Source organism: Achroia grisella, unplaced genomic scaffold (assembly GCF_030625045.1).
Source record: "Achroia grisella isolate CSIRO2021 unplaced genomic scaffold, CSIRO_AGI_Agris_v1 utg319, whole genome shotgun sequence".
NCBI lineage: Eukaryota > Metazoa > Arthropoda > Insecta > Lepidoptera > Pyralidae > Achroia > Achroia grisella.
In genome coordinates, this window is record NW_026712795.1 from 581,893 (window position 1) to 596,203 (window position 14,311).

Genomic DNA, 14,311 nt, shown 5'->3' on the forward strand with positions numbered 1-14,311 from the left:
ACAATGTTTAGAAGTCGGTGTGGGTTGGTCTGTGTTAGGTGGTGTCCTAAACCATCGAGGCCGTCATATCTTTCACACTAAATTCCCAAAATATGGTTCATGGAAATTTCTATGGTTCGATGGTTCTAAGAGAATAGATATATTACCTGTGCCGTGGGCTTCAACGAATTCCAAACTTGAAGGTGAGATGGAGCATTCCTCGTAGAACTCTCTGAGGAGCAACTTCTGAATGTTACCGGCCGGGTACGTAATGCCCTGTTCCTTGTAACCGTCGCAGTTGGTCTTCGCATGTAATATTTGGGCGTAGACTCTGAAGAAGATTTAAAACCCCTTACATTTGAGTAGCAGGAACAAAAATTAAAAGAAATTACTTTATAATTTCAATTTAGATTATTTCGCATAGAAAACGAACGAGTTTATTGTTGAATTAGATTTCTTTTAAGTTGTATTCTTATACTAGGACTAGCTGTCCCGGCAAATGTTGTTTTGCCTTAAAATAGGGGAATGAAAAATAGATGTTGGCCGATTCTCAGACCTACTCAATACGCTCGCAAAATTTCATGAGAATCGGTCAAGCCGTTTCGGAGAAGTATGGGAACGAAAACTGTGACACGAGAATTTTATATATAAGATGACGGAAAATAAGCATACGACCTATCTGATGGTAAATGGTTACCGTAGCTTACGGACGTCTAAAATATAGTTGGTTAAGAAAAAATTCAAAACACTGTAGCAATATGCAATAGCATGATGCTGTTTTTTTAATATAACTGGATTGGCAAACGGGCAACTTTGGTGGAAGTCGTCGTTCATAATCTTGAATAGCTTAGGAACATTATCATATCCAGTACTTCGAATGGCAATGCGGAGATCATTGTTGCCATTACGGCAGATTATGATGTCATACTTCCGTACATGGTAATTTAACTGCCTGATGCTTTAAACGAATCATCGAACGAACAAAACAAACTGCTTATTGGTCGAAGTAGGTAATACAGTGGTGTCCACATGGATGACTTTGTAATAAGTCTACCTCGAACTAAGTCATGCTCTCTATTATTTTATGATATATGTAGCAAATGAAGCTATGGAAGTTGTACTATAGTAAGTAGTAGTAGTAAATGTTGGAGAGAGTGGAATTGATAATTTACCTTCTAGAGTCCTTCGCTTTTTGCAAGAAGCAGACTCCAATAGCTTCAGAACGAGCATAACCATTGGCACTGCTATCGAAACTCTTGCAGCGACCATCAGCTGACAGTACACCCAATCTGTAATAAAATGGTGTTACTTAGTTGTTGGTCCATTATTGAAATAATAAACCGAAATCTACCATTTGGAGTTACTTACCAGTTCTCATAGATCATCTTAATAGGGATGGCAAACATATCTTATATGTAATATCTTAAGTATAAATTATTTTTATTATGACTTACCAGGTTTCTTTTTAACAATAGAAGTAAAAAAATGTACAATAGCTACCTTGAAAATTGCAGTGATACGAAGGGATGCAGACACAAGTTGGATCCGCCGACCAAAGCAGCGTCGCAGTGGCCATCACGGATGGCTCTGAATGCATGTTCCAAGGCGTACAATGAACTAGAGCAGGCAGAGTCTACAGTATACGATGGACCGGTTACTCCAAGCCAGTACGAGATACGGTTAGCTAACATAGCACGAGAGCATCTGCAAGTAAGGAAAAGAAATCGTGTAATTAGATTAATGAGGATACTGAGAATTGTGGTCCTAAATAACAATTCTCAGTCTCTGTTAACTTAAGAATTCTCAGTGTTCTGAGAATCATTATCAGATGCTGAGAATTGTTATTTAGGATAACAATTAAGCAGCATCCTTAGCATCCTCATAGATGGATTCCTCAGCTATCTATGAGGATACTGACAATTGTTTTTGGAATATGTTATCAATGATTATTTTTATGTAATAGAAATGAGAGACAACTGCATATCTAATGATAACGAAAAGTGATATCGTCGTCTAAAGTCATGAAGAGCATCACGAACATTATAAACTAGACAGTGAATGTGTAATAATCATGCGTTACCAATTCTGAGAATTTGATATACCTCCGTACCTAGTATCTTCACTGCCACATAGGCAGGTTGATAAAAATCTATTTCTTAGCTTATGTATAAGCTAAGAAATAGATTATAACTGTTTAAGTCCTTTGTCCTACAATACTACTATTGGGATTCGTTATTCATCATTCAAACCAGAATACGGCATATTGCTTGGAAACAGAAATATATAAATTAGAAGAGGTCTTTACGTGGATGATATATGGTAATCTCCTATTAGTAATTCTGTTTACACGTCGAAATGTTTCCTAGTACCCGTATATAGGATTCTAGTAAATAAGGAACTTACCCAGTAATACCGAAGCCGTTCACCTGCATCTTCTCGTAGAACCATGTCTTTTCCGATTCAGAGAAGCAAGCTCCAACGAACACTCCTGTTTTAGTGTTACGCAATTCTTTGGGGTTCATACCTGATAACAAAAATCAAAATCAAAATATCTCTATTCTTGTAGGTTTATTACAGACTCTTATAGTTTGTCAAATCTACCATCAGTTCGGAGGGCTTTTGAGCTAAGAAGATCGATTCCCTGTCCAATTCAAACGAGGATCGAAATTACGACGGTCAGAGCCGAGGCTCGAACCCCTAGCGGTGCCCTCAGACTAAAGTCGTATCCGTCAGGCGGCAGTTGGCCTTCAGCCGCTCCATAAGTTCTTCCGCGGGTTTGGAGTGCTATCTGCAATCACCCCCTATCGTCCGGTGAAGCTGTAAAGACCAGCTGCGTCCAACAGCATTAGAGTAGTCCGAAAAAGTAAAAAAGTCAAATCTACCATCAGAAAGCCCTCCGTAGCTTTCGAGCTAAAAATAACTAGGTATATGATAACTATAATATAAGATAGAATATATATATAAGCTAAGAAAGTCGGCTTTTTTTCTTTTCAAATCTGTTTGTATTTGATTACATAATAGATTCTCTTTTAAATCAAATTAGAGAGAATGTAGTGACTATCATATGCTTTACATTTTGTCGAAAGGAAATATCTCTTTTAAATTTTTATTTTGTTCACATTGTTTTTAATTAATTAAAGTTATTGCTTTATTGTTTTTAAGTTTTGTTGTGCGATAAAATACTATTAAAATATTAGTAACATTGTCGATAATGGTTATTTATTAATATAATAATATTTATGAAGTAGATTTAGACATATCCGATCAATTTACATTAAAAACGTTTTTCTATTCCTGTAGATTGTATGCGAAGAGTCTCTTATCTCAAAATCCATTAAAACTTTCCTCTGTTGGAGTAATTATAACTCAATATTGTCACTGCAACCATTTTGGCCGCTACCCGTATTTAAATTTTGTTCATTTCGTATTCAGAGTTTATTGATGTTGTAGTCTTTTGACCTTTATTTAGCACTTTGTTTCGTTTTGATTTCGGATTCAAATAATTTATTTAAGACACATAAGAGTATATACCTGCATATGTTAGACTTGAACGACTGCTTATAAGGACTGATTTACTTTGATAAATATAACTGACTTATTTTGTTACTCAAGTAATTAATTTATTTATGTCACATTTGCCATTTGGTAGTTTGTATTCACACAGAATTTTTAAAAATGTAATTCTGAACAACATTTATTTAAATAAGCAATACTCAAGTTTTTTATTCAATCTTCTTGTGATCTGAGTGAGTCAGTTTTCCGAATGAGTGGTAGAATAAAAAAAATATGACTAGTCAAAAGTTTGTTAGACTATTTTTATTTCTGTTACCGAGGGGTTGTTTTATAACAATGGTGTATATGTGGGCACCTCTGTCTCGTGTATTTCAGCCGCCAATCAGCTTGCTTCATATGATGTGTTTTGTTTAAAGGATATATTACTGACTGATATGATTTTCTTCTCTTTCTATTATCATCCATAACATCTCGCCAACGTACAACATTATGCATCAACACCATTGCATCATCATCCAAAAAAACATTAACATTTAATTAATCAAAACATTGACTGTAACCATTACCGAAAGTTCTAAGTTGTTTTGCTCTAACATGGGACTTTGAACTCATGAATAAAACATATACATGCTTTGACGTCACTCCGGTCATTATTGGTAAAGACAATATAACGACAAATGCTTTAATTCGTATAGACTATTTGTGCTTCCTCATTATATGTTAACCTATTCGTACAAGTTTATCAGGTACTATACCTACTATACTACATTTTTTTTTAAGGGATGATAATGGATTGGTGCACTCGCCTGCGCTAACGGTTTACGCTGGCGAGGCACCAGTGGAGGATGATAAGATGAACATGAGGTCAGGTCAGCTAACCCATCGTGACAAATTTACCAGGAATTTATAACGATGGTTTCCAGGGGGAACCGCGTGGAGGTCAACCTAACATGGTACATTGCTTGTAATGGAGTCATAGGTCCCATAACTAACAATCTCTTTCCCCCCACTATACTACATTACGCTACTCGTATTTCCGATTGAGGGCATAACTCTCTGCATTATATATAATACTAGCTACCCACCCCGGCCTCGCACGGGTGTACATGTATTATACAAATAAACCTTTCTCTTGAATCACTCTGTCTATTAAACCGCTTCAAAATCCGTTGCGAAGTTTTAAAGATTTAAGCATACATAGGGACGGACAGACAACGACAGCGACTTTGTTTTATACTATGTAATGACTAGCTGAAAAACCCCTGAAAATGTTTTGCCATATAAATTAAAATCGCTATTTAAAAATAGGGGTTGGTGATGGAAGGATGAACATTTAGGGTTGTATGTATTTTTCAATGTCATATTATAAAAAAAATTGTTAGGGCTGTACAAACCTTATTACTTAGTAGTACGAGAAATAGACAGTAGCCGATTCTCAGCCCTACTGAATATGCATATAAAATTTCATAAAAATCGGTTAAGTCCTTTCGGAGAAGTATAGTTACTAACATTGTGACACGAGAATTTGATATAGCTATGTATAAGACATATAAATTATTTGCTACTAACATCATCTCCATTGAATGATATTCCATAAATCCATTTATTCTCTCTTCTATTCACGTTCTCTATGCAGTAAATTCTCTCTAAATACACAAACATGTCAGCAAGCTCAATAGGAATCCTTCATGCGAATATTTTAGGATCTATTCTGATGGATTAATGGATAGGACACGATGAAGCGATGGTGTTCTATATTCTGTTTAGATTTATAATCAACTTAGTAAAGATTGTTAAACTTAAAAGTATTTACTCAATTCAGGACAGTATAGTCGTTGTTAGAACGAGGTTTGACGTCGATGAGTAGACTGGCGGGTATAGCAGACGAAGTATGTTTGAATGAAAAAGAGAATGTATGGTCTTCTTGTATGACTTCATATTAATGTATCCGTAATTTGTATGTCGTAATAATAAATGTATTTTAATTCTTATCTTCTTCAGGAATATATTTTGTTTATCTCTTGCCCTACGTTATTTACTTGTACACCACTAGTTACTCTGTTAAAGTGAGAAGTTCGGAGGTAACTTCCCTCACAGTCATCAATACAAGTCAGTTTTTATTTTGTTCATTAGTTATTGTTAGTTCAGGTGACACTATTAGTTTAGAAAAACTAACAAGAAACACAACTATTGTTCGTTTAAAAATCAATCTATTAACATTATTTATCTATTAAGTGCACCTAATTATATAACTATTATACTTGAAATCCTGTACATGTTTGTCGTTAACGTAATCGTTTAGATCGGTTAGATTAGAAATAAGGCTTTGCTCAGTAAGTTTTTTAATAAAAGTTTTAAATATATTGATAAATTATCTACTCCAAAAGGTAAGGTCGTAACCTATATTATAAAATTCCTTAGAATTCTCAGCTCTTGAAAAGAATGTCGCGGAAATAGAGAGTGCCCAATGAATGTAACAAATTTAATTTGACCAAAAGCTCCCGAGTTTTTGATCAGATAAATTGCCTCATTACTGACAAAGAAAGTAAGTGGCATCCGTCTAAATTCTATTCTACACTGCGTATAAATTACACCAATCTGTAACGCTATATAAGTGGTATTGTAATGTTAGGTAACTTAAAATACAATGTAAATTGGACTCTATTCTACGCTATCAGCCTCTCAGCTGGGCTATTAATTTAAAACATATCCTTAATACAAGAAGATCTTGATAATAAAAGAAATAAATAACACTCTATTTTATATTTTATAGAAAAACGTTAAATGAAAACTAATATTGTAATGAGGCTTTCTGAATTTGCCTTAAGCTTAGCTGGGAGATAATATTGAACTCGCATACAAGTACACACTTTCATACAAGATTTATTGTTTGGTAAATAATACAGGAAAATGAAAATAAAAAGTAATCACTTCAAATACCTAGATCATTTAAAAGTTACAGATATTGAAACTGTCAGTGACGGTGTAACAGAAGGAATTTTGATCGAAATTATATCGATGGCGTTCATTAAACGGACGGGTAAAAGCAAAACGGAGCTATATTTTAAGTGAATTACCTTTTCCATTTTTAACAGTAGCTGCCCACGTGTTTATAGCAAATATTGGATTTTTGAGAGCGTTGTGGCCTGGAGATTAACTACCCGGGCTTACAACAAAAGGTCAGAATTTACTGAGAATTTTAAAAAGTCGGGCTCATTTCTGTTACATTTTTGACTAATATCCGGTGATGGAAAACTGATAACAAACAAAATGGACTGTTGAACTGCCTTTCATTACGTTTCTATGAAGAATACAAATTTGTATTGGGTTGAAAACTATATTATTTATTTAAAACTTTAATGCCCAAATACAATATATGGCGAACTTAACACCTAAGAGCGTGTACCAGTCCACCATAAAGCAAACTGAGAAATTAGTAAGCGGCACGTTATAGTTTACAAACATACCTACGTGGTAACTTTTCGTCACATTTCATATACATATTCACATTCTAGTAGAGATTACAACTAATGGACGGTAGGAATAGTGATATAAAGTTCTGAATAATACGTATTCTAGAGAGATCTAAAGTGGAGACAGCGAATTGGGAAACGTAGCTTAGGATGCCCCACAGCTGGGTGAAGTGACGACATATGTGGGCTTGCGGGTTATATCTGAACGAGAAGGGCTAAAGATCGTGCCTTGTGAGAAGCCAATGTGCAGCAGTGGACTGATGATAATAATGATGATGATGAATTTAAAACAAAAATGTCTTATATGAATAGATTATTTTCATTTGGACTTTGAATAGAATCAAAATCAAATCGGAAGTTTCGATTGTGCGAGCATTAAAATAGGTACTTAATTAGTCATGACTTAATGTGTCGCCAATGCATAATGTATGACGATAGTAAATTACACTAAAATGTTGAATATTCAATTAATTAAAAATACTTATTTATCTTTAATTTAATTATAAAGAACAAAATAGATTTTCTTACTGGCTGGGACGATAAACAAGATTAGGTCTCACGTGAAGGTAGCGTTAATTGTTTTCTGTATACAGTTACATGAATAACAGTAAGGACATTAACATGTGAGACTCGCGACACCACTCATGCGTTGTCATTCTATAGAGCTAAAATGTCAATAAGATGGCTAAGATTGCATCTTATTTAGTAATTTCAAGGCCTAATGTACCTAAACCCTATAACCATAACACAATTTATAAAGCAAGCTGCTTGATTACTGAAATAAGGATACGACGGTCTAAATACGAAGTTCAAACCCTAGCGGTGCCCTCTCAGACTAAAGTCGTATCCGTCAGGTAGGAGTTGGCCTTCAGCCGCTCCATAAGTCCTTCCGCGTGTTTGGAGTATAACTTGTACTTGGCCCCTATCGTTCGGCGAAGATGTTAAGGTCAGCTGCGGCCATTATAATAGTTCGATTACAAACGCTAAAATAGGTGAGACTGAAGTACCCACTTAGACGACTTTTTAAAGTCTACTTCTGGGAAAAAATATAGTGTAAAAACTTACCGGCATCAATAACAGCTTCGTATGCCTTCTCAAGAAGAATTCTGCACATCGGGTCCATCGTGTGGGCCTGCTTGTAGTGAACTCCAAAGAACGAGGCATCAAACTTGTTCACATTGTTGATCTTGCCGGTACGTTGAGGAATTTCAGGATGGGTCAGGTTCCAACGCCGATTGTCGTCCGTGATCAAATCTACCTGATGACGTCATTGGAATGACGTATTCATTATTTATAGTTATCTTTTATAACATCGGAACTTTAATCTAATCTAGTAATTGAGTGGTTTACCACCGTAATGGTGGTAAACCTTATAGAACCTAAAGTTCTTAATTTCGAATTTGTCAAACACCAAGAAACTTAGTGTGTTTTATCTGACTGAAATTGTTAGTATGAAAACACCGATAACAAACTATATTAAGATTGTATTGAAGGTAAAAAGATTATTTGTTTTTAATTAATGAGCTTTAAAAATAAGGTTAATACAAATTTTTTCAGCATTTAAGAAATTACTTTACCTAAAAAATAAATTTACTTTATTTAAAAAAATTGAATTCACTACAATAATTTAATTGTAACCATGCTGAGTAGCAGCATGTCGATTGTGTTTCTATAAAAAAAGCTATTACGACTAATTTAGGATAATGTTAGTGAATAAGTACCTTATTGAAGAGATTCTCCTGCAAATGCATCACAGAGTCGGAATCAGGGAAGTATCCGGCTAGCCCGGTGATGCAGACCTCCTCCCCGGGGGGTGGGTGGGACAGCCGGTGTCCTGATGTTAGTCTATCCTCAGCGACGTAAGTAGGCGCCATCTAGAAAACAAAGTAGATAAAAGGTAAAAACACTTCTATATACTTCTTTATTTATAAAAATATATATAATAATACTATCGATGTGAATCATCAGAGAAGAGGATTCTTGATTCATCTTAATGTGGAGTTATAGTTCCATTTTTTTATTGTTTTTGGGCTATTGTCAGATGCAATGTCCTGTAGCACTACGACCTACATAGATCTATTGTGCTCGCCCTTTTTCAAAGTTCGCAACCTAGACCCGTCAGGGACAAGAATTGAAGGATATCCTTGAAAGCGATGGTTTTTATCTCCTCAGGATATAGTGTATACTTTCCAAAGCATGTCGTTTATGCATGAGTGGGCTACAACTACATAGAATGTGTTGTGGTGTTTTCTCTTCAGCTTGGCAAAATTGCTAGCAATGGACCATCGTGATAAATTCCTCGTGAATTTGCCGACGGGTTGACTGACCTATCCTCATGATTATCTTATCATCGTCCACTGGTGCCCCGCCAGCGTAAACCGTCAGCGCAGGCGGATGCACCATTCCATTATCAACCAAAAAAAAAATATATAAAACTGCAGAGCAATTAACACTTCGTTTTATAAAAGTTGGCACAGCCCTAATGAAAATTTTACCTGTAATGAATCTATAATCGTTTTAAAAAGAATTGATCAGTTTCACACAAAAAATGTGATGATTTATATATAACGTTAAAATGAAACTTTTGCTTGCACATAGGCCATGCTGAAAATTAATTGGTTACACAGATTCATAGAAAAATAATATTTTGTTACTAGTAACGGTCTAATTGAATATGTCCACTCCAATAAATTTAGAATAACAAAATTCAAATTTGCGCGCCAAAATATTTTTCTCCAATTAATATTTTTAATTTTGTTCATTTAAATTTAGAATTAACATAATAATGTAAACATGTTACATGACAGTTTTCGTTTTGCTGCTCAATGTTATTATTATTAATAATGTCATTGTTTTGGATATTTTGGATTACGGTAATTGTTGAAGACGACGAAACATCTTGATAGGCGGCAGATGAGTAGTATAATGTAAACAGATTTTTTTTTATTTTAAATAAACTCAACCATAAAACTGTGATTCGCACTGTTGCTTCCTCATCGTTTTATTTTTTAAATCATTGCGCTGTTTACGGATTGTGATTAGTTCGAAATTAGATAAAAAAAAGCATAAAACTGCGTTTATGGAATATAACTTCACTATTTGCGTTTATAACGCACGCGTATTTTATGACCTGTTTATATATCGAAAACTGGTAAAATTAGATCCACACAACGAGCAAGTGTGTTCAAAAAGAATATAATACAAGACTGTATGTGAAATGTTCTTTGTCTAAGTTGTTAGTACATTTTTTTTTTAATATTAAACTATGCCCTATACAACCAAATAAGTTTTTTTTAAATTTTATTCATTGTTTCCTATACCTAATATATACATAGATAACACTGATAAATAAAACAAAATTAAAAATTCCAGTTGAACGATCGTTTAGGCTACGGAATGAAATGAATTCATTACAATAACAAAACACTTTGAATTCAATTGGAATGTCAGGGATTGACCTTTACTGAACGGTATATTAACTATTAATCGCATTAATTTATACTATTAAAATACTAGTAAGTGCCTATGAGAATATGAATAAATAACAATAAATATATAACTATTAATTTATGTCATTTAAATGACAATTTATAATAATAAGTAAATTTAGAATATTTATATAAATAAATATAAATTATATTTAAGCACTCAATCGTAACATTGTTTATACATAACTTAATTATACAACCTTAAAAAATTATATAATAACTAAAATATATTATTAAAAGGAGTCCCTTTAGGCAAGGTTCCGAAGATACTGGCAGCGTTCCAGCTTTGAATGGCTAAACTAATTCTTTATCCGAGGTATCTGCTAGTTTTTCGGTCTTCTGTGATGACATTGACATACAGAAAATCCTACTTTTAAATGATATATAATATATACATACGGTATATTAACTATTATTCGCATTAATTTATGTTTGACAAATACTATTAAAATACTAGTAAGTGCCTATGAGATACATATATATCTATTGATTTATAGAATTAGACATTTGACATATCATAAGAGTCTGTAATAGACCTACAGGAATGAAGATATATTGAATTTATAAAATGAACTAAAAAAAAACTTAATACATTTGATTTTATAAATATGTATATAACTATTAATTTACATAATTATGAAATTCAGAAAAAATAAAAGATATTGTAAATATCTCTCACTTTATTCTTTTTACAATAGATCGTAGATTATTGTTGATTGGATGTTATTATAATTTATTCGTTACTGAATTCTGGTTTTTAACCCTTGCGACCCTGACGCAATGTTTGACGTGTGTATCCGTCCGGGGCATCGTAGCTCCGAAACGAATGGATTGAACTTTACGTATGAAAGCAGACGTGATCGAAACATTTTTTTAATTCTTTTAAGCAATAAGCACATTTCTTTTTGTAAATATATACCCATCAGATGGGATGTATGTTTGAATGCCACTGTCGTAGTATATATAAAAAATACAACATAGACAACACTCAGACTAATACAAAAAATCATACTCTTGAACGCAAATGTTTGCGTCGTACGAGGAAACAAACCGCGACCATCGGATGCAAATCTGTGTATTAAACAGGCGATCACCGTGGTAGCCAAATTTTATATATTCTTAAATTATTTTTGACATTTTTATAAAAAATATTTTTTGCACATTTTAACCCACTCAACACTTCCTATGCCACGCTCTATTGGGTTGACTGGAAGACATCTCATTTAGAGATAAGTCCTCCTTTGTTAACATTAGCTGTAATTAATATACTTACAAATTAATTTAAGTGCAATAAAGAATATTTAAAATATCAATCTATATTCAAAACTATGTGACACTAAAGTATTCATTTTTTTACCAGGGTGGTGGCAAACAAGTCATTTAGTGGTGAATCACAACCTATGGGCTCCCGAAACACCAGCGGTTTGCTGTCACGTGCGCGTTGTTCATCCTTAAGAAACTTTAATATACCCTTCTTGAAAAACCACATGCTGTAGTCTCGCAAGAAAATCTCGGCATACGAGTATTTAATACAAGGATCCTTATTATCCGGACCAATATTATAAAATAAGGTATGTCTATCTGTTTTTTTGTCACGACTAAATTCTTGTAGATATCATTATGAAATTTGACATGAAGACAGATTGTATCACGAAGTATAGAATTTATTTTATCACAAAAAATAATCTGATATAATCATGGTTTGATGGTCGAACAGAAAACACTAGGCTTCCAAGCTATATCCGAGCTCTATTCAATGATTCATGATGCCCCATTTAGAGGTAAAACATGTGTCGCAATATGGGTGTAGACTCAATAACAGTTGGACTTTGGTCATCAATAAATAAATTAGAAATACTACCAGTAGCGGTGGTCAGGTATTCTGAATGAATATTTGTTGTTAACACATGCTAATCGTAGCAGAATTAAACAAAACTATATAAATGTAGATCTTTGGGGGAGGCCTATGTCCAGCAGTGGACGTCTGCTGTGATGATGATGATGATGATGACATAAAGTAATCATCTGGAAGGGGTGAAATAAGTACTGAAAGTTTGAACAAATTCTTCTGCACAAATTTTCATTAGTTGTTATTGTATTGTATTATTATTTAATTATAAAACTATAATAATAATGGCCTATGCGTCTGTTATAGACGATTTATGTCGTAATGGTCCATGAACAGCTTTTTTCGTGGCTGTATAAACCGATACGAGAGCGGCATGGCCTACCACAGGCTCGACATAGAAATTATTGGCAGTAGTCGGTACTGAGCCGCCTAGTTGGCGCTTCTGTCTCTTGTCAGCAAGTCTTTGAAGCTAGGCATCACCGCAAACCTTTCAACCCTTCATTACACGTTATTTAGCATAGCAGAAGTATTGTACGTACTGATATGTAGTTTGTAAAAGAGCATTACATATATTTATAAAAAAGTTATTAATTTTGTCAAAAAAATATTTTAGAATTTTGCGTATTTCTATATTTACGTGTGTACGTTATTCCTCCCAAGCAGGAATTGACCTTCAGTCGCTCTATAAGTCTTTCCGCGGGTTTGGAGTGTCATCTGCACTCGCCCCTTATCGTCCAGTGAAGTTATATAGTCCATATTGTAGGTACGTACTGATATGTAGTTTTAATTAGATTGTAAAAGAGCATTACATATATTTATAAAAAAGTTACTAATTTTGTCAAAAAAATATTTTAGAATTTTGCATATTTCTATATTTATGTGTGTACGTTATTCCTCCTAGGCAGGACTTGACCTTCAGCCGCTCCATAAGTCCTTCCGCGGGTTTGGAGTGTCATCTGCACTCGCCCCTTATCGTCCAGTGAAGTTATATAGTCCAGCTGCGGCCAACAGCGGTGGCATTCGACAAAAAGACGTTTGTCTCAAAAAAAGACTTAACCGATTTGAATCCGGTTATTGATATATTAGAACAGGCTTCTTGTAACATTTAATGTTTGTTTCATTTCAATTGATTCCAATAAAAACATAAAACATTATTGTTACGACTAGACATCTATTAGAGATGTAACTGATGGAAGATATAAGAGAAAATCTACTATTGAGAGACTCAATCAACTTAATAGAACCCGAAACAACGATTGTTGTAATTTTTGTATGTTTGTTCTGTTTTCACTAATATATTATGGTAATTAACTTAACCTTGCTCAATATTTCATATTTGTTTTATTGCAATCGGTATACAAACAAAAAAGTTACAAACTACTTGCTGACCCGGCAAACGTTGTTTAGTCGTATTAATTAATATCGCTATTAAAATAGGAGTTATGGTAGAAGTTTGAAAACTTATGGTTGTATGTATTCTTAATGTAATTATCATAGTATGTAGATATATAAAATTGAAATTTTTGACACAAAAAGAATTAGGTGTGGGGTTTACCCTTATAACTTATAGAGGTATGAAAACAGAATACAACCTATTCTGAGACCTTCGGAGAATACATATAAATCTTCATTAAAATATATTCGGAGAAGTACGGCAACTAACACTGAGACACGAGAATTTTATAATAAGTTTATTCTTAACGAATTCCACGGCGCACTAGTAAGATCTTGCGCTCTCTTATACTAACGAATATAACGCAAGTCCTGGGAATACCTATTCCTTAATTAAAATGTAAAGTTACTATATTAAATTATAAATTTTAATATTAATCAAGAGAAAGTAATATTCGTTTACCTCCAAAATTATTTTTAGAGGTTAATTATTAACCCGACACCGCCGTAAAATACTTAGAACAGCTTACCTTGAGTTTTGTGTAAATGAACTTGGTGTACGAGTGGGCTGGGATCGAAACGGCCGTGGACACCGGCGTGTACCCACTGCGTTTCTG

The 14,311-nt window shown here is 33.9% G+C and overlaps 1 protein-coding gene across 1 annotated transcript in view; it reads right to left on the minus strand.

Annotated features, from left to right (window-relative positions):
• Positions 1-14,311, minus strand: part of LOC131843581 (fatty acid synthase-like) — a 51,119-nt gene extending 36,808 nt beyond the window's left edge. The window contains exons 1-7 of the mRNA XM_059192257.1: positions 14,225-14,311; positions 8,687-8,839; positions 8,031-8,223; positions 2,383-2,503; positions 1,480-1,683; positions 1,152-1,268; positions 147-310 (exon numbers count right to left, since the gene is read on the minus strand). Coding sequence (XP_059048240.1) covers positions 147-310; positions 1,152-1,268; positions 1,480-1,683; positions 2,383-2,503; positions 8,031-8,223; positions 8,687-8,839 — 952 coding nt within the window. The 5' untranslated portion in view covers positions 14,225-14,311. The remainder of the gene's footprint in view (positions 1-146; positions 311-1,151; positions 1,269-1,479; positions 1,684-2,382; positions 2,504-8,030; positions 8,224-8,686; positions 8,840-14,224) is intronic.